Source organism: Taudactylus pleione, unplaced genomic scaffold (genome assembly GCF_031769625.1).
Source record: "Taudactylus pleione unplaced genomic scaffold, aTauple2 ptg000184l, whole genome shotgun sequence".
Lineage (NCBI taxonomy): Eukaryota > Metazoa > Chordata > Amphibia > Anura > Myobatrachidae > Taudactylus > Taudactylus pleione.
Genome location: NW_028284586.1, coordinates 7,964,238 through 7,989,931, shown reverse-complemented (window position 1 = coordinate 7,989,931; position 25,694 = coordinate 7,964,238). Strand labels below are relative to the sequence as shown.

General features: G+C 42.5%; 1 protein-coding gene across 3 annotated transcripts in view; it reads right to left on the bottom strand.

The window, feature by feature from the left end:
- The window catches only part of SYT17 (synaptotagmin 17), a 133,785-nt gene extending 121,933 nt beyond the window's left edge, over positions 1-11,852 (bottom strand). For 2 of the 3 annotated variants that reach the window (XM_088476223.1, XM_088476225.1), the window contains exon 1: positions 11,541-11,852. In XM_088476223.1, the coding sequence (XP_088332349.1) occupies positions 11,541-11,555 (15 nt within the window). In that variant the 5' untranslated portion in view covers positions 11,556-11,852. Of the gene's footprint in view, positions 1-4,117; positions 4,188-11,540 lie in introns of those variants that run through there. The other variant, XM_088476224.1, reaches the window with a different exon arrangement.
- Between the last annotated feature and the right edge of the window lie 13,842 nt (positions 11,853-25,694).

Here is a 25,694-nt window from a genome sequence, read left to right as displayed (position 1 = left end):
TATGGCTTCCCAGCTGCACCAAGTAGCTCCTGTGCTACCACCATTCTCCACATGGCATCCCTGCCGCACCAAGTAGCTCCCGTGCTACCACCATTCTCCACATGGCTTCCCAGCTGCACCAAGTAGCTCCCGTGCTACCACCCTTCTCCATACGGCTTCCCAGCCGCACCAAGTAGCTCCCGTGCTACCACCATTCTCCTTACGGCTTCCCAGCCACGCCAAGTAGCTCCCGTGCTATCACCATTCTCCATACGGCTTCCCAGCCACACCAAGTAGCTCCCGTGCTACCACCATTCTCCTTACGGCTTCCCAGCTGCACCAAGTAGCTCCCGTGCTATCACCATTCTCCATACGGCTTCCCAACCGCACCAAGTGGCTCCCGTGCTGCCACCCTTCTCCATATGGCTTCCCAGCTGCACCAAGTAGCTCCCGTGCTGCCACCATTCTCCACACGGCTTCCCAGCCACACCAAGTAGCTCCCGTGCTACCATCATTCTCCATACAGTTCCTCCAATTTATCTACTGGTTCTCTGTTCAATTCTGCAAGCCCATCTACTGATACACCGTCCAGTTCAGCTAGCCTTCCTGCTGGTCCCAGTCTGGTTCCTCCAAGTTTTCTACTGGTTCCACCCCAACATTACAAGTTTCCTGTTCCTGTCATTTATCATCAAAGGCAGTTCTCACTGCCATACAATTCTGATGCAAATAGAGCTATTTACCTCATCCATGGTTCCAGTCAAGCCGGTCTCCGCTGAATCCAGTTCAACACCTGAGTCAGGTAACTCTCAGACACCAATTGTGACAGTGATACATACTCACAAAGAGGAACTTGGATAACTTAATAAAATATACTTTTCCTGCAAACTTTATAGCCTATAGTCATACTGTATGCTATTCAGAATTTGAAAATGAATCATACATTAATTCAGATAACATATTCCATTAAAAACATCTTCTTTTCAAAATGTAACAATACAGTATATACGTTCACATTTTATTATGCTTTATTCACAACAATACAACTATAAATGTATGTGCATATTTGTATTACAAACTGTAAAAACTAAAAGGTTGAACACTACCAGCAGAGATTATGAAATTATTTATACAGTATATTAGATGACACCAATAATTGCAAAGGTCCTGTCTTATTGTGACAACGAAATATAATCAGTGAAGTAAAGTTTTTATAAAACAGAAAGAAAAATGATGCTGTGGTTTAATCTACTTAACTGGTAATGAGTAGGCAGAAGGTGACAAGGAAACTAATCAGATGAAAATAGGTGGGAGGTTCAATACGGATTTTGTGTCCTGGAATATATTGAAGCTCAGATTTAGGAAATTGTCACTATAACCTGTGACCCTATAGTGACAAGTTTGTCTTCCCGGTACATCATCAAGTAGTAAGGGGGAGGGGATGGCAGATCCTTGTATTGTTTCTTCCATCAGAGGACAGATCTTACTTAGAAATTAGCCGAGTCTGTAACCATAGAAACATCTGCAAAGGATGGCACGGCTTCAGACCCTCTCACCTCTCCTGGGAGACAGGGAATCAGACGCCACAGATGTATGCCTTTAGCGATTGCAACAAGTAAAAAAAAAAAAGAACAGGCACTCCCCTTAATGTACACTGTTTTATCACATAAATCCCCACTAGTGGTTGTGGGCATTAATCTAAATGTATAATGTATATAAAAACCCTCTCACAGAGCCAGTGCAATTGAGAGGGTTGTTGTGATTTATTGACAAGGTTATTTAAAAGACCAGTGATTTCAGATATTTGGAACCAGAAAGGAGACGTCGTACAGGACAGATGCACAGTGGAGAGAGCATGTCATTATAATAAACTACTATACATATAATAAATAGTGCCTACTTGCTACAGTTTGCTTATTTATTTATATGGTTAATAAAAGAAGGGGGCGGGGCAGGGGGATAATAAAAGTAAAATTAATAGGATCTGATTAAAGAAGAAGACACACAGTTCATGGCTAGGACTTATTCCAAAGTATTACAATTAATATAGTTTGTGTACTGCAGTATATTTCACGGTCTGCTAGTCAGCGACTAATTATTGATATTTATTATAGACTCCTGTGCTATATGTTTCCATAGAGAGTAAATTGATGCTGGGTTAGTCAAGATGTTGCTGTACAGCTGGTATGGCAGGTGCAAGAGAGTCATAAGTCATAACGGGATCGGTTCAAATCCCGACGCTGGAAGACCGGCAGTGAAGATCCCGACAGGTAAGTATTTTCTATATTCACTAACATAACCCCCCAAATGCCTACCACTAACTTCCCTCCCAAATGCCTAACCCTAACTTCCCTCCAAAGTGCCTAACCCTAACCCCCCCCCCTGTAAGTGCCTAAACCTAACCGCACCTTTCCCGCAACCTAAACCTAAGTCTCTCGGGGAGGTGCCTAACCCTAACCTCCACCGCGGGTGCCTAACCCTAACCCCCCCTACCCCTAGCCTAACCCTCCCGGGGGGTGCCTAACCCTAAAAAACCCCCGGGAGCCCCTAACCGGGATTTCAACGCCTGTCATTAGACCCCTGCCAGGATTAGACAGTCGGGAAGCCGGCGGTCGGCATTTCGACCGTCGGCTTCCTTACTGCATCCCTAATTTACCCAGGTCTATTGTACACTAAAATGTTTGGTTTAAAATCCGTATAGATTACTACTGTCGGTGATTAAAACTCAGGACAACCCAGGGTTTGTGGGACTTACTGGTGACAAACACGACAAGGCAATATTTGTCAAATGAACCATTTACCAGTAATAAAAGTAGTTGTTTCAATACGCCTGCAACAAATATCCATATATAAGTCACACATTACCGTCACATATAACATATGCCAGCCAGTCCCTAAAACTTACTTCGTATCACTTTACTTCAACCATCACATAGATCACCTGAGGTATAGTGACATTATTCAGGTAGAGACACTATAGATAAAGGTGAGACACTAGGGGGTAAATTTACTAAAGTGATCGTTTTTAGAAGTGAGTTTTAGAAGAGATGTTGCCCATAGCAACCAATCAGATTCTACGTAACATTTTATCTAGCACCTTCTAGAAGATAATAGCTAGAATCTGATTGGTTGCTATGGACAACATCTCTTTTAAAACTCACTTCTAAAAATTTCACTTTAGTAAATTTACCCCAATTGTCTGAAGTAACTAATTAACAGAAACAATGTTGCAATCTTATAAACTCGAAGTGACCACAGTCAAGGGGAACTTTTAATACACCAACCAATACTGTATACAGTAATTACCTGAATTTATACTCCGGGAAATAGCAAGAAGGTAATTATCAGTAATACTATTTGCATAACAAGCATGAAATATAGAGACTCCTAAATTATTCCAAACACCATACGCAGTGTGTAAGATTAATTTATAAGTGCAACAGTTTCAACTCTGTCCATGGGGCTGAAATAATTTAGGCTTGTAAAGAGCTCATTATTACCACCGCTTTTCTGTAATCCCCTGGATTTCTGTTTGTTTGGCTAAACGTAAGTTCCCAAGTGTTCCATTATAAACATAAAGGTTACTGGTTTAAAAATCATCAGATAAATTAATGTAATGATGTAGAACACCTCTTTAACTTACTAGTTCCTCCCCTCAGCTGTGACTTGTAGGAAAACATCCTCTTTCATCATGACAGAAAGAACTAATTCAAATACAAATCTGGTTTTACATGGAGCTCCTCACCGTCCCTCTGTAAACATATATGTGGTCATTAAGCTGCTAACCGTCATAATTAGAGCAACCCTGGCTTCCTGTGGTCAATTGTCAATCATCCACACCCTTTTTTCTGCTTACAAAGACAAATGACAGACAGCTTGTACACAGCATTCAATAGTAATATAAGATGACAGCATATGATCTACAGAGCCAAAATTATGCAATTCACCAGCATATCAGAGCGATTAGTGTTCTCCCACAACCTCAAATATATAAATATATGGAGTATGTATTAATAAGTTACTGAAAGAGGCAACTTTCCTTCATTGTTATCATAAAAAATAGACTCACGGCAAATACATTACATATGATAATATTAAACATTAAATATATTCAGTGGTTATATGCTATAGGAATACTTACAATCATTGTCTTTGGTAATCAATGCAAAGGCGGACTGTGTGTGTGCTGCGCTGATATTCCAGACTCACTGATATATTAGATTATATTTGATTACAGTGAGATAGTTGCGTAGCAATGACTAACTATGTGCTTGCTAGATTATACCACAGAATCCTACATATATATGCAGAAAAATGGGAAGGGATGAAAAAGAAGATGTATAGAGAAGAACCAGGTGGGAGGAATAATATGTGGTACATATTGAGGGTGGGAGGGGAAAAGAGAAGAGAACAAAATAGATAGCGAAGGTCAAAACAGCTGGGGTACAGAAATGATGGTAAAAAGCTGATTAAGTGGAGTACAGGAAACAAGGGGGAAGACAGGGGACATAGGGTACAGAAAGTCAGGTAGAAGACAGAGGAGATGGGGTAGAGAAAGTCAGGTAGAAAACAGAAGATATGGGGTACAGGAATTTAGGTAGAAGACAGAAGAAATGGGGTACAGAAATCAGGTAGAAGACAGAAGAGGTGGGGTACAGGAATGTAGGTAGAAGACAGAAGAGGTGGGGTACAGGAATGTAGGTAGAAGACAGAAGAGGTGGGGTACAGGAATGTAGGTAGAAGACAGAAGAGGTGGGGTACAGGAATGTAGGTAGAAGACAGAAGAGGTGGGGTACAGAAAATCATGTAGAAGACAGAAGAGGTGGGGAACAGAAAGTTAGGTAGAAGCGATCAATGCAACCACTATCCCCCCACCTCCCCACCCCACCCAAACCCACAGGCAGAGGAGACCAGGTAATTAAAACCTGTCCCCATCCTCTAGGCGCCACTATGTGTGGGTGGGTGTGTGTGTGTGTATATATATATATATATAAAATATATATATATATATATATATATATATATATATATAGCAGAGTCCACATGAGACAAGAATCCAGCACACCATTTTAGGAATAAAAACTTCAATGCATTTAATAGAAAAATACCGTCAGGGTTAAATCAGCCATATTATGAGTATAAAAATACTCAGCACAAATCATGCAGTATTCCTGGCCTCCAAGAGGGCAAGTAAGCGGGGAGCCATGCTCAACAGACCCGCTCAATCTTTATGATTACAAACAAGAGGCTGAAAAACAACTCAGTGATATTTCCACTTACAAAAAATTGCCTCTTGATCCAACTTTGCAGTTTAAAAAGGAATTAGATTCTTTAATAAGTTCTGCATGTAACCAAGGTTTAATTTCCCCTGCCATCAAAAAAGCCTTAGAAGTCAACTATCCTATTAAACCACTTTTGTATTTGATTTCTAAAATACATAAGGATCCCGTTAAGCCTCCCGGCCGGCCGATTCTACCCGCCGGTGGGTCATTATACCAACCCATTTCCACTTACCTCGACGCTTTGCTACAGCCATATGTACAGGCACGTCCTACATTTTTGAAAGACACCAATAGTCTTCTATTGTCATTGTCCAAGTTACCAATGCTACCTACTAATTGTGTTTTGTGCTCTGTCGCTGTCTGTAGCCTGTTTACCTGCATTCCACATGCAGCAGGGATGCAGGCTACAAGGCTACTTATCACCAAAAATCCGCTGTATAGTGGACCTAGCGTTGAGCTCTTCATGGAGTTATTGGAGTTAGTATTAACTCGCAATTACTTTATGTATGATGGGTCATTTTTTCTGCAGGTATCAGGCTGTGTGATGGGGTCAAATGTGGCCCCCATCGTACACGAACGCCTGCATATTTAGTGTGGAACATGATATATTTTTTGCAGACCCTGTGGTTGCCATGAATATTATTTAATTTTATCATTACATAGACGATTTACTGATTATTTGGGGAGGGACACCACAAGCCTTCATTGATGTTATTGAAAATTACAACAGGTTGAATCAACCCGTTAAATTTACGTACACCATTGATCATCATAGTGTGAATTTCTTGGATGTGACATTAACTAAGAATGAGGGTAAATTGTTGCCGTCATTGTTTTCTAAAGCGACGGACAGAAACAATATTCTACAAGCTAGCAGTGCTCATCCACCGCCCATGAAACATGCGCTACCATTCTCCCAGTTCTTACGCGCATTGAGAATATCCAAAAATCAAACAGAGGGGAATAAACAATTGGAAGAAATGTACACCAAATTTGTCCAAAGAGTTTATAGTCATTCCACTTTAGAAAAAGCCAAATTGAAAGCGTTGGCCATTCCAGTTGATCAACTGCTATCCATCAATAAAAAGGACAAGCGCAACATAAATAAACATATGTGGGTCAACAAATACAACCATATGAATGCCACTATTAATCATCAAGCCAAGTCTCGATGGCCGATTATTACGACTGACAAAAAGTTAAAACCTTTACACAATTCTGCCTTAATGTCTTGCTATTGCAGAGGCAGAAATTTGAGGGTTTATCTGGTGCATAATGACATCTCACAGATGGGTAAAAATAAAAATACTACATTCCTGGGCACTCCTAAATTGGGTTGTTCTAAGTGCCCCAACTGCACGACGTGCAGATTTCTACAAACAGGCCCTATTTTTTATCATCCTTACTCGGAAGCTAAATTCAATATACACCACCAACTAACATGTACCAGTAAATTACATTGTTTATTCTATCACCTGTCCTTGTTCAAAGGTCTATATAGGCAAGACAGAATGTACTCTCAGGGAGCTATTGCTCAGCATCGCTCGGCCATCCGGGCGGCTATAGCCACAGGCAATAGCGAGCAACCGGTGGCAAGACATTTTGGCCCTGGCAAAGCATAATATTTCGTCCCTCAGGTACAGAATTATAGACCATGTACCCCCCCTCACTAGAGGTGGCGAAAGAGCTCGTAAATTGCTCCAATGTGAGACCAAGTGGATTATTAGGCTGGACACGTTATCCCCCCGTGGTCTTATTGAGTCATTAGGACTACACGGTTTCATTTAATGTTAGACACTTTGCAGTGGTTACATTTTATAGCTACTGTGTCATGTCTGTATACAGGTCCTCTATTTATGGCACTATTGCTTGTACTACGATGAGGTCTTTTGTCTATGTATTGGCTCTCACAGTTTGAGTATGTTGTTATGCCCTATACATATTGACATGGTGTAATGACTACTTACCACTGTTACAACAGGGGCTTATGCGGTTCCTTCCACAAGTTAGGCATCGACATATTTGTAACCCTATAGACCTTTTTACTATATTAATTGCACATTTAGTCAGCGGCTTTAGGTTTCCCATTAGCACACACAGTTCTAGTAGCTATGTTCAGGCGCCGTGTGCAATGAGGTAATGATTTAGATCCATACAGCTAAAAGTTTTGTTTATAGTTCATTATTTACTTGTGATGTTTGTAACTTTTCGATCTGTATATTGTGCTCTGTGTTGTTTTTAACTCATATTGTGGTGCAGTTATCGGGTTACACTATGTTTTGTGTATCGATGTACTGCATCAGTTTTTGTTGTCACTTCCGGTGAGACGAGCCTCCGGGCGCTGTACGGAGTGATGGGCGGTCTGCTTGCATGAGGGGCTAGCTATTTAACAGTCTTAGAATAGAATGTTTATTTGCACTTGTTTGCTTGACAAAAGTGCTAATAAAGGCGCTGAAACATTGTATTTGAAAGCTATGTGATTCAGTGGTTATTTTTATTCTGGAGTGCCGCCGTTGGTTTTGAATATTACAGCAGGTCTCCCAGGGGACTTAGGACCTCATTCAGAGTTGGTTGAAGCGGCCGCACAGTCGTACGCCACCAATGTTCGCTATACTGCGCATGCGTACAGTTCGCAATGCGCGTGCACAAACTAGCCGCTACGATCAGAAATTTCTCTCTCCTTGAACACAACCAGGTCGGTAGTTTGAGTGACAGATTGAGGCGTTTGTGGGTGGTAACAAGGGAAGGTGCTTGAAAACGGGGGAGTGGAGATCCGGACGCAGGCGTGCCTAATTATGCGAACGGCGTTTTGTGGGAGTGCATACGGTTTATGGGAGTGCATAATTAACAAAGTAGCATCATGGCACATGTGATATGGGAGGTTTTTACACTGACATGATCGTAGAGCTTAAGAGAGGGTATGGTCAACCTTAAGCTCTACGACCAGTTTCGATGGTTGCCGATGGTCTCGATTAATCCTTATATGCCCGGAGATGACGTGCAATGCATACGAGAAGGGGGCGTATTTTTTTGTCTACCGACCGCTTCCTCCCCTGGGTCGGCCAACTACCGATCCGAACTTAGGGACGCAACTTGCGAGGGAATCATTTGCATATACGGCCCCTTTTCGCGTACGACCGTGCGGCCGCTTCGACCGACTCTGAATGAGGTCCCTAGTGTGAAGGGCACCCAGCGCAGCTGTCGCAGCAAAAATTTGGAGTGCCGGATCGTGGAACTATATATATATATATATATATATATATATATATATATATATATATATATATAGTAAACTTTTTTTTAAACTGTATCAAACTGTTTTTACCAAATTGTCTCCCAAAAATATAGATTACTTGAATTATCCACGTATGTAAAGAATATATATTTAACCCTGGTCAGTATAATTTTATTAGCAACAGAGTGAGTAAAGAAAGGATTGCCTAAAACATTGGCAACATGGTCTACAAGGAGAGGTTAAGTACAGAAGAAGTGCAGTCCACGATGGATGGCAAAGTACTGGAAGGGATAAATAAGAGAATGGAGAAGGACTAACAAGGTAGGATATAAAATAATTGCAGAGTGGTAAAGAGAGGTTGGCATGGACTTGAAGCATGAAAACAGAAATAATGGCATTAGAAAGGATGGTGAAGAGTGAAAGAGATGGTGTACAAAAAGTAAAATAAATAAATAAAAGAGATCAGAGGCAGCTCCTATTTTTTTTCTGGCAGGGGACCAGCCCATGCAGCAGCCTGATCAGCGGCCCGGCTGGCTCCTGATCTCTTTGGCTCCCGCCAGGTGCATGCGCAATGCACCTGGCAGGGCCTACGACTGGCGCATGCGCAGAGGCACCAGCTTCTAGGGACTGCATCAGCTGCAGCTCCTAGAAGACGGATAGGACTCACTGCAATGCAGAGGAGTGGTTTCGCATTGGAAGCACTCTCAGCGCTATCGCAGTCCAGGCTGGCAGTCCCAGGGGGAGAAAACACCTCCCCTGGGACTGCCTGTCTGGCTGTGATTTAGCAGGGAGCGCTTCTAATAGGGAGCCACTGGGGGATTATTACAGTAAGCATTTGCCATAGACTACAGTTTGGCAGCCTAACAATGTGCTAGTATATGCCCTATAATTTCCATTTTCTTAGGACCTCACATCTGTTTTTTTAAAACATTTCTAACACTTGGTAAAATGAATACATACTGTAAACCTTAGCTACTGTACAGAAGTGAAGCCCAGGAAGGACAGGTAAAAAAAATGGATGGTGAATGACTGAAAACATAGAATGGAAAATAACAGTAAGAAGAGGCGAGTATAGCCAGGATGATGTCTCATGTGTGGTGGGATGATGGAGAACAGAATCGGTGGGTGGTACACAGAAAGAACAGCATAGAATATTGGAACATATTTTTAGGGCAATCCATTAAGGGTGGAGAAATGCTCAAAAAAAGCCACTAACAGCCAAGTTCTACAAGTATGTTCTTAAGAAACTCAGTTATATTCCACATCAAAAATGTATCAATGATGGACGTACAAGTCCAGGGGGAACATTAAATGCAGAAGAGGTGTGGTACAGGAATGGCTGTGAAGAGCAGAGTAATGCAGTACAGGAAGGTAAAAAAGAACTAGGGGTTGTAAAGCCAAAAATAATGAATGACTGAAGGGATGTAACATGAAACAATGGCAAAACTGCGGTCAAAAAAGTCAGTAGTGTGAGAAAGGTATTAGACAGGCTGTGAGGAACAAAAGGGGAGGGGCCATAAGTGCAAAGATAAACTGAAGTGAAGAATGAAAGAGGTGGGATATGGGGGGGATGGTAATATTTTCTATAGCGTTTGCAGTTCAGAGGCCCAAATGTCGCTTAATTATACTGTACTCCATACAAAGCACAGCAATTTGCATCTTCTCAGGAACTATCACACTTATTTATTTTATACAGTTCAAGCACAATAATAATAATAATAATTATACAACATAAACATATTCCATAGCAGAATAAAATACATTATGCTGATACATTACTACAGAAACACTTTGCTTCCCAGATCTTACAATCTAGCAGGTCCTACTTCATGTCCTGATAATAACAGCATAGAACAGATTGTACACCTTCCATAAACAGATATGGAAAATATACAGTAATTATGAAATTCCTTTTTGTGAGAGAAGACGTGCTAGAATCTATATTACATATATAATATGTGTCCAGTATGGTTATAATGTGTCATAGTAATAACTAATACATTTATGTATAGGGTGAGTGATGTAGCTAGTGATAATTTGTCACAGCATAATACGCATTATTTGACAATGATAATCCCCATGTGACAGACAGCATGAATATAGATTATGTACTGTTTTTATTGTACAGCAACAGTCTGTAAGGAAACAATCGGTTATTAGTTACAGTGAGACTGAGGTAACCTGACACTGAAAGTGCAGGCAATTTGCAGCAAGTGAACAACATCTGCTCCCAGCATAAACAACTGTTGCTTTGCAAATAATGACTGCTGTCTGTGCATCAATACATCAACCAATCAGACTCTCAGCTCCAACCACACATCAAAACTCACTTCAAGTCAGACACAAGCCATAAGAACCCTGCCTGTAATTCGCTGCCCGGTGACAATTTATGTCACATCCCAATTAACCTCATGATGAAAAATACACCAACCTAAGCTGCAAGAGAGGACAAACATCAGGAGCTTTCATTACTCTTCCCATCTGTATCCATTTTATATCCTTTCAACATGTTTATGACAGAAACATTATTTGCAATTTTATTTTTATGGCAAAACTAGCATAAATAATAATAGTATCTATCCATACATACATACATATACACACACATATATATGTATATAATTTATATAAAAGAAAACATAGCGTTCCCTGTATCTATATTTAAGATTTTTTTTGCATTTTTGTTGCACTGTAAAACTTGTTTAAATTACCTTTATACATTTGTCTTATAAAGTTCTGCTTCTATGAGACATACATCCTAACATGTACATCACACACCCTTCTGTCTTCTCACACCAATCTTCTATTAATTGTAAAGTGCAACAGAATTTGCTAGTGCTACAGTATATATCAGTAAATGTTACTACTACTACTACTAATAGTAATGTGACATTGTATAGTGGTCTCAGGTGGTGTCACCTGCCAGCCAGAACCCATCCTTTCCACCAAGTCCCAGTGAGTGACTTGTTCATTGGCTGAAGGTGTCCAAGTTCTCACCAGATACTTCATTTTCAGCAATGTGTAAGCAAAGTGTGAAGGACACCTACCTGTATATATGCCATCTTCACTCAAAGTGCCACCAGGTCCCAATTTTGCCAGCTCATAGCGTTCCCCTCTCTGCCTCCTCTTTGCCCTCAATAAAACACACACACACACACAAGGGAAAAATAGACGTGACTTGTTTAGTTGATCAGCTCAGAGCTGGGTTGTTCTTCATGGTGACACTTCCTCCCAGCAGACAGGCTACTCTTACTTGTGGCTTGGATGTCACATCAGATGCACCCTGGATTATTTGGGGGGCTGCTGCACTGGCTGTGCCTGTTTCTGGGAATGGCTCCCTCCTCCCTGTCACTTACAGACTCTGCTGCTTTGATTATAAGTGTCTTATTTGCTTGCTTTTCCCTGTTTTGTTTTGAATGGTGCCTATCTTTCCAGCACAAACTCACTGCCGCCACTTAGTGGTCACCAATATTAGGTTTATTATTCTTTTACTTTCTAAAAACCTTCCAGGTAAAGCACAGATTGTAATGTCATTTCCTTTCAAATGCATGAGAGTCAAACTGTCTTTAATGATGGTCTTAGAAAGTGTGGATTGTTAAGAAAATTACATTTATGCTTAACACATTCTTAAAGCATACTAGATATATTTTCTATAATATTTTGAAGTTACAGTATAATATTATTATTAATATCAATAATAATATTTATTACCAGGTATTTATATAGCGCACACATATTCCGCAGCACTTTACAGAGAATGTTTGCCCATTCATATCAGTTCCTGCCGCAGTGGAGCTTACAAGCTATGTTCCCTACCACATTTACTGTACACGCACACACTTACACACTAGGGTTCATTTGTTTTGTCGAGAGACAATTAACCTATTGATACAAAAACAATTGTAAACCTAAGCATTCTGCAACACATGAAGCAATACAAGTTGGCTAATTTGACCTCACCAATTATATTTTATTTAAACAATATTTTTTTAAATGGCATTATATCTCAATATCATCTATCTACCTGTGCTTAAATGTAATGCTGCATACACACCTAAAGATTTTCTGTCCAACCATCCAACTAGTTGATTGGTTGGAATGAAAATCTGGTAACGTATGGGAGTAACTGATGATCAGCAATTTGCTCCTAAATGCCAGAAAACAGATGAAAATGGTCGGTCAGACAAGTTTGTTAAATGTGTGATCTAAACAATTTGTTCAAACAACAGTTTTTGTCCATTTTCCGGCATTTGGGAGCAAATTGCTGATTGTCATTTGCTGTCATACCTTACCAGGTTTTCATTCCAACCAATCAACTAGTTGGATGGTTAGACAGAAAATCTTTACGTGTGTACTCACCGTAAGTCAGAGGTTTTCAACCGGTGTGCCGCGGCGCACTAGTGTGCCATGGCCGGTTGTGAAGTGTGCCGCAGGGCTGTCAGAGCCACCGGGCACATTTTACTGTACTTCAGCATCCCGGGCCGCTGAGCTCCTCTGGGAGACTCAGGCGCGACCGGGTAGTGACCTGCAAAGATGCGGCGGCGTGACATCACAGGTCACGCACTCCGCGTTGTCCACTGCCCTCCAGCCCGCTCTGCCAGCCAACGCCCTGCGCCAATCAGCCAGCCCGCGCTCTGTCCAGGCAGGCTCTGCAGCCTGCCTGGAAGCCCGCCCGCACGCGATCCTGCTGCAGTGTGAGTGACAAGGGGGGAAGAAATGTGGGTTTTGTGGGGACCAGACATTTTTTTCTTCTTCGTGGGTACCAGCCATAGTTTATTTTTTCGTGGGAACCAGTCATGTCATTTTTTTTAGTGAGAACCAGCCATATGTTATCCAGCCATATATTTGCCTATTTAGTGGGGAACATTGTGTTTTGTTTTGTTTTTTGTTTCTGTGGGGCCAGCCATAGGTTTCTTTTTCTGTGGGGAGCAATTCTGTGGGGCGCAATGTGGTATGGTTGTTTTTTTTGTGGGGAGCAATGTGGGTTTTTTTTTCTGTTAGGCCAGCCAATGGGATTGTTTTATTCTTGTGGGGGCCAATGTAGTGTGTTTTTTATTCTTGTGGGGGCCAATGCAGTGTGTTTTGTTCCTGTGGGAACTAATGTAGTGTGTTTTTTCATAGTCCGCGCACACCGCAGCGCCGGATAGTGTGCCTTGGCAATTTTAAAATCTTGTGTAGTGTGCCGCGAGTTAAAAAAGGTTGAAAATCACTGCCTTAAGTGTTAGTGTAATTAACAGTAAAAAATGTCATATAGTATGTATGTTGTGCTAATTTGCAATGTAAATATATAAAATAAAATAAAAATGTGAAGTTACTTTCAATATAAAGATCTGCCACTAATATGAGATACCCAATGACATAATCAAGTGAAGAAGGTGTCTTGTCCCAAAGACTGGCATTACAATGCCACCTTGTGGATAAAGTATAATTCCATGGAATATGAATAGATATTTGTTCTGCAAATGTACCAGAGGCATCATCCTGTCCCATTCAACGTGGGAGGTATTTGTGGTGCTGACTATTTTATCGTGTTATTCTGTGCTCATTAATGAACTGTGATAAAACAAAACATCTGGATTTATCAGTTAATGAAGCCTAGGTTTATTCAGGAAAAGAATCCGTGTTAAGTTCCTCGCCAGGTGCAGTAGGTCAGGTTGGTTACTACGTTGTACCTTTACAGTGAGGCAAAAGTATTCTGTATTTCCCACTCCAACTGTTACAAGAAATAACCTTAGTACATGTGGTATAAAGTAGACAGTAAATACTGCCAGGGTTGGACTGGCCCATGGGGTACAGGGGAAAACCCCGGTGGACCCCACTGCCTGAGGGCCCCATCCCCTTCTCTAGGGGAGGAGCAGGGTCATCAATGAACTTGGGTGCTTGATTTGTTTCTATGGAAACTACACTAAGATTAGCCCTCCTGCCAATCAAAGTGGGTGGTGCTCACACTCCCCTGTCCCCTATAATATAAAGGGCCCTCTTCTTTGCATATTCTCTCTAATGGTTGGCCAAGTCCATCTGTTTTGGCTGGTCACACCCCGTAAGCTTGGGCCCCTACCACTGCATTCCCTGGTGGTCCCTTCACACCCCAGTCTGACACTGAATACTGCTTATGATATAGAATATATGAATATATTAAGACTGAAAAAAAGCCAACTTGCTAAATAGAATATGAATAAGAATAAGAAGATAAGGAGCAAGATGACAAGAATGAGACTGTATCAATGGCTGGAGGTAACAACAGAGGACGCAGTGAGGGGATAACAGCACGCAGTGAGGAGATAACAACAGAGCGCGGAGAGTGGAGGTAACAACAGAGTAAGGTGTGTGGAGGTAACAACAGAGCATGGAGAGTGGAGGTAACAGAGTAAGTCATGTGGAGGTAACAACAGAGTAAGGCGTGTGGAGGTAACAACAGAGTAAGGCGTGTGGAGGTAACAACAGAGTAAGGTGTGTGGGGGTAACAACAGAGCGCGGAGAGTGGAGGTAACAACAGAGTAAGGTGTGTGGAGGTAACAACAGAGCATGGAGAGTGGAGGTAACAGAGTAAGTCATGTGGAGGTAACAACAGAGTAAGGCGTGTGGAGGTAACAACAGAGCGCGGAGAGTGGAGGTAACAGAGTAAGGTGTGTGGAGGTAACAACAGAGCGCGGAGAGTGGAGGTAACAACAGATTTAGGCGTGTGGAGGTAACAACAGAGTGCGGAGAGTGGAGGTAACAACAGAGTAAGGCGTGTGGAGGTAACAACAGAGTAAGGTGTGTGGAGGTAACAACAGAGTAAGGTGTGTGGAGGTAACAACAGAGTAAGGTGTGTGGAGGTAACAACAGAGTGCGGAGAGTGGAGGTAACAACAGAGTAAGGCGTGTGGAGGTAGCAACAGAGCATGGAGAGTGGAGGTAACAGAGTAAGTCATGTGGAGGTAACAACAGAGTAAGGCATGTGGAGGTAACAACAGAGCGCGGAGAGTGGAGGTAACAACAGAGTAAGGCGTGTGGAGGTAACAACAGAGCGCGGAGAGTGGAGGTAACAACAGATTTAGGCATGTGGAGGTAACAACAGAGCGCGGAGAGTGGAGGTAACAACAGAGTAAGGCGTGTGGAGGTAACAACAGAGTGTGGAGAGTGGAGGTAACAACAGAGTAAGGCGTGTGGAGGTAACAACAGAGTAAGGTGTGTGGAGGTAACAACAGAGTAAGGTGTGTGGAGGTAACAACAGAGTAAGGTGTGTGGAGGTAACAACAGAGTGCAGAGAGTGGAGGTAACAACAGAGTAAGGTGTGTGGAGGTAGCAACAGAGCACGGAGAGTGGAGGTAACAGAGTAAGTCGTGTGGAGGTAACAACAGAGTAAGGCGTGTGGAGGTAACAACAGAGCACAGAGAGTGGAGGTAACAGTAAGTCATGTGAAGGTAACAACAGAGTAAGGCGTGTGGAGGTAACAGCAGAGCACGGTGAGTGGAGGTAACAGAGTAAGTCGTGTGGAGGTAACAACAGAGTAAGGCATGTGGAGGTAACAGCAGAGCACGGAGAGTGGAGGTAACAGAGTAAGTTGTGTGGAGGTAACAACAGAGTAAGGCGTGTGGAGGTAACAACAGAGTAAGGCGTGTGGAGGTAACAACAGAGCACGGAGAGTGGAGGTAACAGAGTAAGTCGTGTGGAGGTAACAACAGAGTAAGGCGTGTGGAGGTAACAACAGAGCACGGAGAGTGGAGGTAACAGAGTGAGTCGTGTGGAGGTAACAACAGAGTAAGGTGTGTGGAGGTAACAACAGAGCACGGAGAGTGGAGGTAACAGAGTAGGTTGTGTGGATGTAACAACAGAGTAAGGCGTGTGGAGGTAACAACAGAGTAAGGCGTGTGAAGGTAACAACAGAGCACGGAGAGTGGAGGTAACAGAGTAAGTCGTGTGGAGGTAACAACAGAGTAAGGCGTGTGGAGGTAACAACAGAGCACGGAGAGTGGAGGTAACAGAGTGAGTCGTGTGGAGGTAACAGAGTAAGGTGTGTGGAGGTAACAACAGAGCACGGAGAGTGGAGGTAACAGAGTAAGTCGTGTGGAGGTAACAACAGAGTAAGGCGTGTGGAGGTAACAACAGAGCACGGAGAGTGGAGGTAACAGAGTAAGTCGTGTGGAGGTAACAACAGAGTAAGGTGTGTGGAGGTAACAACAGAGCACGGAGAGCGGAGGTAACAGAGTAAGTTGTGTGGAGGTAACAACAGAGTAAGGTGTGTGGAGGTAACAACAGAGCACGGAGAGTGGAGGTAACAGAGTAAGGCGTGTGGAGGTAACAACAGAGTAAGGCGTGTGGAGGTAACAACAGAGCACGGAGAGTGGAGGTATCAGAGTAAGGCGTGTGGAAGTAACAACAGAGCACGGAGAGTGGAGGTAAAAGAGTAAGGTGTATGGAGGTACACAGTTACCAATCGGCTGCTTGATATGTTTGGCAGGTAATCACAGCTGGGTGGGCACGCTGCTGTCAGTGTCGGCGATCCCTACAGCCAGTACAGTATACATGCGGTCGGCGGTCACCCGTACACACATTCGGACATACCGATATAGCTGCAAGATATATCAGCATCGGCTGTACTGCAGGACAGATGAGATATGTCTGTGAATAACGTCATACACAGACATATTGGGTGTACACAGCTGATCCACTATCGATATATCGTTCATCGTTCGTAGAATTCAGAATGTAGATGACCCAGATTTGTTTGAGTACAACTCATATTTTACGCCTTCTGTTTTCCTAAAGTAAACCAATTACGCTGGGATTCTAGATGCTGAGTCTGGAACCTGACCCTTAGAAGAGTGGTGGGCCCACTGACAGTGGAGCCCACCGGGGAATTCCTCTGTGATCCAGTCTGACCCTGCAAATAATGAGTGTGGAATAGCCTATAAAAAAAATATTCAAGTGTCTTTAAATTGAGAACCCACCAACCAAAACCTAGTACAAAGCCACCAAAAAGCAGGACTCTAAGGACTCTGACTCTCTGCCAGCAACACAATGATGGGGAAGGTAAAAGCACCTGACAAAAAAACCCAGTACTGAAGAACTTGCTCTGAGGGCCTAATTCAGAGCCGGACGCTATTTGCGCTCGCTCGTCCAGAAAAAGGGGCTGGCTATTTAAATTGACCGTTCGCTCTTTGCGGTCTGTTGACGCCTCTATGTCTGAACGAGCGAACAAAACATGCAGACTTTTTTTGTAAAAAACGCCCCCTGGCCGCTCGCATCATACGTCATCTCCGCTATTTATTAGATTACTCGAGTACATCGAAAGGCGAATGAACTGCTCGCTATTCTTGTGGTTGCATTTTCCTACCGCAATCATGCGAGCAGTTCTGGCTAAAAGACACCCAACTGACGTGGTCGATGACGCTGCTTTGTTAATTATGCACACCCTTAAAACGCCCGTTTTGACCTTTTGGCGCGCCTGCGTTCGGATCTCCACTCCCCGTTTTCAAGCACCTTCCCCTGTTACCACCTACAAACGCCTCATCCTGTCACTCAAATTAGCTGGCATTCGCTATTTTGCGAGCACACGATTTTCGACCGCACTGACTGGTTCGCGCATGCGTACTAAAACCCATACGCATGCGCAGATGTGCGAACATCGCTCGGAGCGAACGAGCGGCCGCTTACGAGCGGCTCTGAATCAGGCCCTGAGTGTGCTCTTCTACTTGGAATGTACACAGCAATGATCTGTTAGAGTTGGAGGTGGCAGTGGCACATGTTCCTGATCTTTGCAGGGTACCAGATGTATGTTATCCATGATGCACATAAAGATAGTGTTGTAAAAAAAATCATTTGAAAACATGGAAATATGAAGTAAGTTTATGTAAAAGAGAGAGTATTTAGGAAGAACAAATTGGCACTCACAATAAAGGTAACTCCAATGTCTGCTTAATGTGTTCCACTATATACAGTATAATGCACCCAGATGGAGCAAAAACTATATATGGATTACATCCACCTCTAATGTGTTGGTAATATTGAGGACTGAGAGAGGTTCTGTCAGCTACTCCTAAATGGGGAACACTCCTACATTAAAAAAAAACTTTAAAGTAGATGTATCAAACTTTGGAGAGAGATAAAGTACCAACCAATCAGGCGGGTATCCACTACCCGACAGTGAAAAGACTGAACGATAACGATATCGTTATCGTTCACTACACTGCAGGGTGGCCGCACTGAACGATATGTCGTTCAGTGCAGGCACAATCAATCATCTGCAAACATGCTGAACCTGACGATATTGTCAGGCTGACCAGCATGTTTGCACGATGATAGATGTCTAAAAGACCAAATTTTCAAACGATGTTGAAACGATGTTCAAATGATTATCAAACAATATCTCACCAGTGCAGCACATATACAGATCCTTGTAGTCACAATATGGCGTGGCCACCGGGGGGCACTGCTCCATTGTTTCTCAGAGTTGTAGTTATTGAAACCTCTCTTGGTTAATAGGGTTTCCAAGTATGTATAATCTAGGTTATTTTGTTTGACTAATTGTTCCATGTGTCATTGTGCTAACTTTAAGTTTAATGCAGTTTTAAAATAAATTAAAATTTTCACTCTTTAAGGGATTATTCTCATTTTGGGGGAGATGTACTAAGCCTTGGAGAGTGGTAAAGGGGAGAGAGATAAAGTACCAACCAATTAGCTCCTAACTGTCAGTTTACAGGTTGTTTTTGAAAAGTTACAGTTAGGAGCTGATTGGTTGGTGCTTTGTCACTCTCCACTTTCACTTTTCAAGGCTTAGTACAGTACATCTTCCTCTTTATCACATAACATCTCTTTTGTTTTTTTAATGCAATTATTATAATTTTAAAATAAATTGTAATATTAATTAATTTGTACGTGCCTGTATGTACTTTTACTTTAATACATTGCTTTAACTTTCTATTATCATTCTGTCATTTTCAACCATAATTTTACATTGTTAGGAAGAAAGTTTATTTTTGTTGCCCCTGGATAAGACATATGTGCTTACTGCATAACACTGTAGTGCCCCCAGTAATAGTGCCCCTAACACTGTAGTGCCCCCAGTAATAGTGCCCCTTATGCAGTGCCTGCTTGGCAAGGCCCTCAGTAGTAATGTCCCCTGTAGTAATGCCCTCTGTAGTAGTGCCCCCAATAGTAATGTCCCCTGTAGTAATGCCCTCTGTAGTAGTGCCCCCAATAGTAATGCCCCCTGTAGTAGTGCTGCTTACACAAAAAAACCTTAAACTTACCTTACGCGGCCCGTCCGACAAGCTGCTCCTCATGACCTCTCTCATAGTGCACACTGTGGGAGCCGGAAGCCGGATCTCAGGAGTGAGCTGGCGCAGCGGGGAAGAAGCCTGGCGCCCACTGAGATTTTGTTACCAAATCGAGCCGAAGGAGGCAGAACTGGTTCCGTCTCCAAACAGAAGTGACAAAATGTAGTTCCGCTCCGTTCTGGGCCCGCTTCAACCCCTGCCCTTCAGTAGATGTACCTGGAAGTGACGTGGAGTGTAGTTCCATGCCCATAAAGGCCACCAATAGAAGAAATTTGTCCCCTTGCGGACTCGCTTCGCTCACCACAGGTTTATATTCCCCCTCTATGTCCATGTGGATAGTAAGGAATGACGTTCGACAATAACTGATGACATCAGAGTACATCTACCCTACTCTCTCTCCTGCGGCTGGCAGAGCACTGTCAAAGCAGGAGACTCTGGGCACTAGTCTGTGCCCAGAGTCTATTGCGCATACACAGATCACCGGGATTATGGTGCAGCAGCCATTTTCCCAGCAATTTCCCTACTGCGCATGTGCAAAACGCCGGAAAAATGGCTGCCGTAGCCATTTTCCACGGGTTTTGTGTTGCGCTGCTACAGCAGACGTGGGACTTTGGACAGGCAAGTATGAAGAATATCGGTGCAGGGCGTGTGGCGTGGACCCCCCTTGGACCCATTATAGATACCCCCCTGCATCCATGTCACTATTTCTAGTTTAAGTACATTATTTACTGGTTCACAATAACATAGATGGCCCTCTTCACTGGCCCTTTATTCTAATTATGTGTTTGAATCTAAAAACATCTGCTTGCTATCACATCCACAAGGCTTTATCACTTAATGGTGTAATGAACTCCTACTCCACCCACATACATATGGATTAAGCTTATTATACCATTTAAGGCTTGTCCTCCATTCAACACTCCCAATGCTGGTTATTATGGTGCTGCGTGGGAGAAAATGGTTATATTTAAGTCAAGCTTTTAATAGACTATTGCCATCTATAATTACTATTATCTAAAAGATGATTACATTGGTCATCCCCACAGAATTCAAAAACAAAGCTTGTCTATTCCAAATTGTCCTTGGGGTAGTGTACTTTCCATTGTCTATTGTTTTCATGAATCCACAAACCTGGATGCATGTAGATTATCTTTGTGGGTGCATGCTGCTCGTGTAGGAAAATGGCTGGCAGCTATATGCTGTAACATATTTCTCCATCTACATGATCTAAATTGTATTTTTCTTTTGATTATAATGAGATGTTTCCTGAGTAATCCCATGATGTATGATTATATAGAGGAATCCGCATGCATTTTCAAGTACACATGTTATTCAAAATAATGTACTGATTAAAATGGTGTTGTAGTTGTTTACGGGATATTATTTATTCAAATCCTATAAAGAAGTATCTCATTATTTACCCTGAAGTGCATGGGACGTGAACGGAATGCACATGGCAAGTGTATGGGACTTACCTCCACAATGGACCAGGCGATCGGGAAAATGTCCTCAAATCGGGACTATCACACCTAATTGGGTGGCATACTAGTATTCATGAGAATGCAGCCTAGTCTGTACTAGGATCGGTTGACATCATGAGGCATGAGGTATCCCTGTGCTGCCCCCTCTCACTCACTGGTCTTTCTCTCCTGCTTATTATTTTCTCTTCAATGTTATCTTTTAGGCTATGTGCTCAAGTGAGTTAAGTCTTTCTGCCTAGCTGCCCTTCTGTTTTTACCAAGTGAACATAGAAGAGACAGATACTTACGTAGGGATCTGTGATCTCCATGGAGAGGTATTGGACCAGTATACATACAGATGAAGCAAGATGGACTATGGACATAGTGATCAATGATTGTCTATTCAGTCTTTACTTATCAAAGATTTTTCATATATGCCTCACAGCACTCTGCCGGGTACACATCAGAACGATGTGTATCTTCGCCGACAGCACGCAAGACGGGATGTGATGTCAGTTGGCCATACACACTGAACGACATAGCGCAAGATCATCAGCTATATCGTTCATGGTAACATTCAGCTGTATGCTGTCGGCCGCCATGTCGTCCCATCAGCCTTGCCGCACAGCAGATGGGATAACTGATGTCGGCAGGCGGGAGCACGCGGTAGTGCGTACACATCAGATGATGTGAACAATATGTCGCTCCAATCCGCGGGATCAGAAGACATCGTCTGATGTACACCCATCCTAAGTCAAAACTGGGACAATTCTGGAATCTGAAGTATTTTTTTAGCTTATAACCACATTTTATGTTTATTTTTAAGTGATAAACTATATCCAGACTGTTGTTTGTTTGTTTTTCTTTTTTTAAAAATTTTAAAAGCTTTACAGGAAATAATGAGCATTTTTTTTTTTTTAGAAATTTATTTTAGTGGACAGGCATTTCAGGAGCATATTAGTATCTAAAGGGTCAAAGCCTATCGACTGGACGTAGCCTTAAAATTTCAATATAATCTTCTAACAAAAACAGTTATTACCATAAAAAGTAGTCTGCATCTGGCTATGTACAGTACAGGCAAATTGTATTGAGTGAAGTGATAATAGTAACTGACAGAGAATTCAGACTTGCTTAGAAACAACTTGCTTTTGAAACTGACATGTATTCAGTCCTGGAATAATCAACCCAGATGTATTCAAAATATATTCCAAACTGGAACACAAACTGGCTAAACCTCTTTGTTTGCTGTAGGGACATTGCAGGACAACAAAGGGTTAATTGTAATCATTAACCTTCCGTTCTGGTCTTTGCAAAATGTTGAAATGATGAAATGTATTTCCTGATTACAGCTGTCTACCAAAGCAAAAATAATGCCATTGCATATGCAGAAATGAAAGCGATGACATGATGCTACACATACAAAAGAGAAGCTGTCGCTGACGTAAAAAACAGGGAAAATAACAGGGTCAAATAACATTAGACCAAACAGAGGGTTTTGAGCACAGCTGAAGGAAATGCCAAGGTTTACATGCAATCTTCTTGTCATGCTGGAATAATAACAGTGTAGGATGGCTCTGCCTAATGAAGTGATTGTATCTCACAGCAGCACACTGTCATTATACAAGCCCTGGCAGTGTCTACAGGTGTCTGCGCAGAACTTTAATTAATGGATAGTGAGCTCTAAAGCATAGTGGGGGACATGCGCTAAGCCTTGGAGAGTGATATAGTGGAAAGTGATAAAGTACCAACCAATCAGCTCCTAACTGTCATTTTTCAAACAGCCTGTACACTGGCAGGAGCAGATTGGTTGGTACTTCATCACTCTCCACTTTATCACTCTCCAAGGGTTAGTGCATCTCCCCCAGTGTGTGTGTTTTTAAAAAAATTGCCAATTCATCATTGTTTAAAGTGCACCAGTCAACAACACGGAGTGGACGCCGCCCTATTGTAGGGTAAGCTGGCCATGAGCATTTAAAATGAACCAGTATCTGGAATTGACAGCCTATAAAACAGCAAAATCAGGACTAAATAAGCACCGCCAACAAAATAAAATCGTGTTGGATAATGAACCGTCAATTTCTGAGCGGTTTTTGGAAACAATATTTGGCAGTTAAGGAGTATTATAAATACAAAAATGTGCATTATAATAAAATTGAGAAAACATTACGTGATGGGAATTGTAATGCATCATGGTCCACCGAGACAGTATCGCGTGTGATGCGCCTAGGGATGGGGAACCTCAGGCCAGCTGGTTGTCTGTTGCAGTGCGCTTATATTGTGGAATCCTTAAAGCTGCGAGCAGGAAATAAAGACGAGAACCCGATTTCTCCAGCAGACGGATCAATGATCCCATACCAGAAAGAGAAATGCAAGCCAAAAAAACTGCCACTTCCAAAACCAACTGCGCTGACACTTGCTAGAATCATGTGTAATGTTACGACAGTATTCATATGTTATTGATGTCAACTCCAATATCTTATGGGGCCCAGACATCAATCCCAATTTACCAATCTTCTGTACTCATGCACCCATACACTGCTGATATTTTTAAGTGATTTGCAGATCTTTTTCATCCAAAGATCAGATCTGCAAATAATTTTACTTGTAAAATACTAGTAACGGGCTGCACAGGCAATATACTGTACAACCCCGATTGGAATGTAAAATCTAACATGTTGGACAAGCTGATTCACCAATTCCGATCACTTAATGGTTGGAATCAATGAACCCCATACATTGTCGATATATTACCCAATAGATTGCTGATGTACAGTATGGGGCCCATAACTGAAAAAGTTGGTTAGGTGTCAGCTAGAAATTCTCTTCCAATAAGCTATTAAAGGGTAACTTTAAAGCAAAAGACACCTTGTAACAATATTATATGGGGTCAATTCAATTAGGTGCGAGTTTGCAAAAGCAAGTTTGTTTTATGAAACTTGCAAACATTGCATGATTGTGCACTCCCGAGGACGCTAACATGAAAGCATTGATGTGGCGACCAAATAGCGCCAAAGCTGATATTCCTCCAGGTACTTACAGTAATTCTTTATTCCAGGTTCACATTAAGGAACACAAATCTCAAACAATGCTCTTATATAGTTCTACTTGGTGCAGGGATATTAGTCTGATAATCCTGTCTGTGATATATGCTATATATACATAATTGTCTTTTATAGGGAAGCAGCGTGTACATTCACTCATACACTCTGCTCATAGACTTGCTGAAAGTTTTATTTGGTCATTGGCCTGCCCCTTCTGCTCTCTACTATTCATCAGAGTTTCCTGATTTTCTGGTTTGAGCCCATATGATTCAATTACAATATTAAAACAAAGCATACACATTAACTTCATCTCATACCTCACAACTTCTTGACAATTGTAATCGGGACAAAAGGGGTTGTGGCCTAGTGACAGGGGGCATGGCCAGTTTTCATCAAGCTGGAGGCATGCCCAGTGCTCCAGGAGCCACTGGGTATGTCCCTGGTCCCTCTCTCCATGGAATAGACTCTGCGCACATGTGTACGGCATATATCCACCACTGATCTGCTAAGCACAGCAGCCTGTGAGGAAAAATAACTACTCACCAATAACTACTCACCATCACGGCACACTGCGGCCCATGAGAGGGGCGGCAGGACAGTTTAAAAAAAGCCGGACTGTACTGTTAAAAACAGGACAGTTGAGAGCTATATTCATATTGAGAGGAGATGTGTAGCTACAATGTGTGCGGAGTATGCGGTGCACATCATTCCATGATTCAAGAGGAGCACCTCACTGCACGCCCTAAGCCAAGAACATATTTACCGGGCTGCTGGTGGCGCCATCTTTCCGGCGATGTCTTCGTAAAGGTAGATTTAGCACAGGAGACAGCAAAGACTCTAGCAATGTGCCATATATTTAGCATTTTTCTGCACATGCTCCATCTTTCCAAAGACCTTACCTGAAGGGTGGTGCTGCTAACAACCAGGAATGGAGGAGGAAGGATGGTGCTGCTAACAACCAGGAATGGAGGAGGAAAGATTGTGCTGCTAACAACCAGGAATGGAGGAGGAAAGATGGTGCTGCTAACAACCAGGAATGGAGGAGGAAGGATGGTGCTGCTAACAGCCAGGAATGGAGGAGGAAGGATGGTGCTGCTAACAACCAGGAATGGAGGAGGAAAGAAGGTGGTGCTAACAACCAGGAATGGAGGAGGAAGAACGGTGCTGCTAACAACCAGGAATGGAGGAGGAAGGATGGTGCTGCTAACAACCAGGAATGGAGGAGGAAGGATGGTGCTGTTAACAGCCAGGAATGGAGGAGGAAGGATGGTGCTGCTAACAACTAGGAATGCAGAAGGAAGGATGGTGCTGCTAACAACCAGGAATGGAGGAGGAAGGATGGTGCTGCTAACAGCCAGGAATGGAGGAGGAAAGATGGTGCTGCTAACAACCAGGAATGCAGAAGGAAGGATGGTGCTGCTAACAACCAGGAATGGAGGA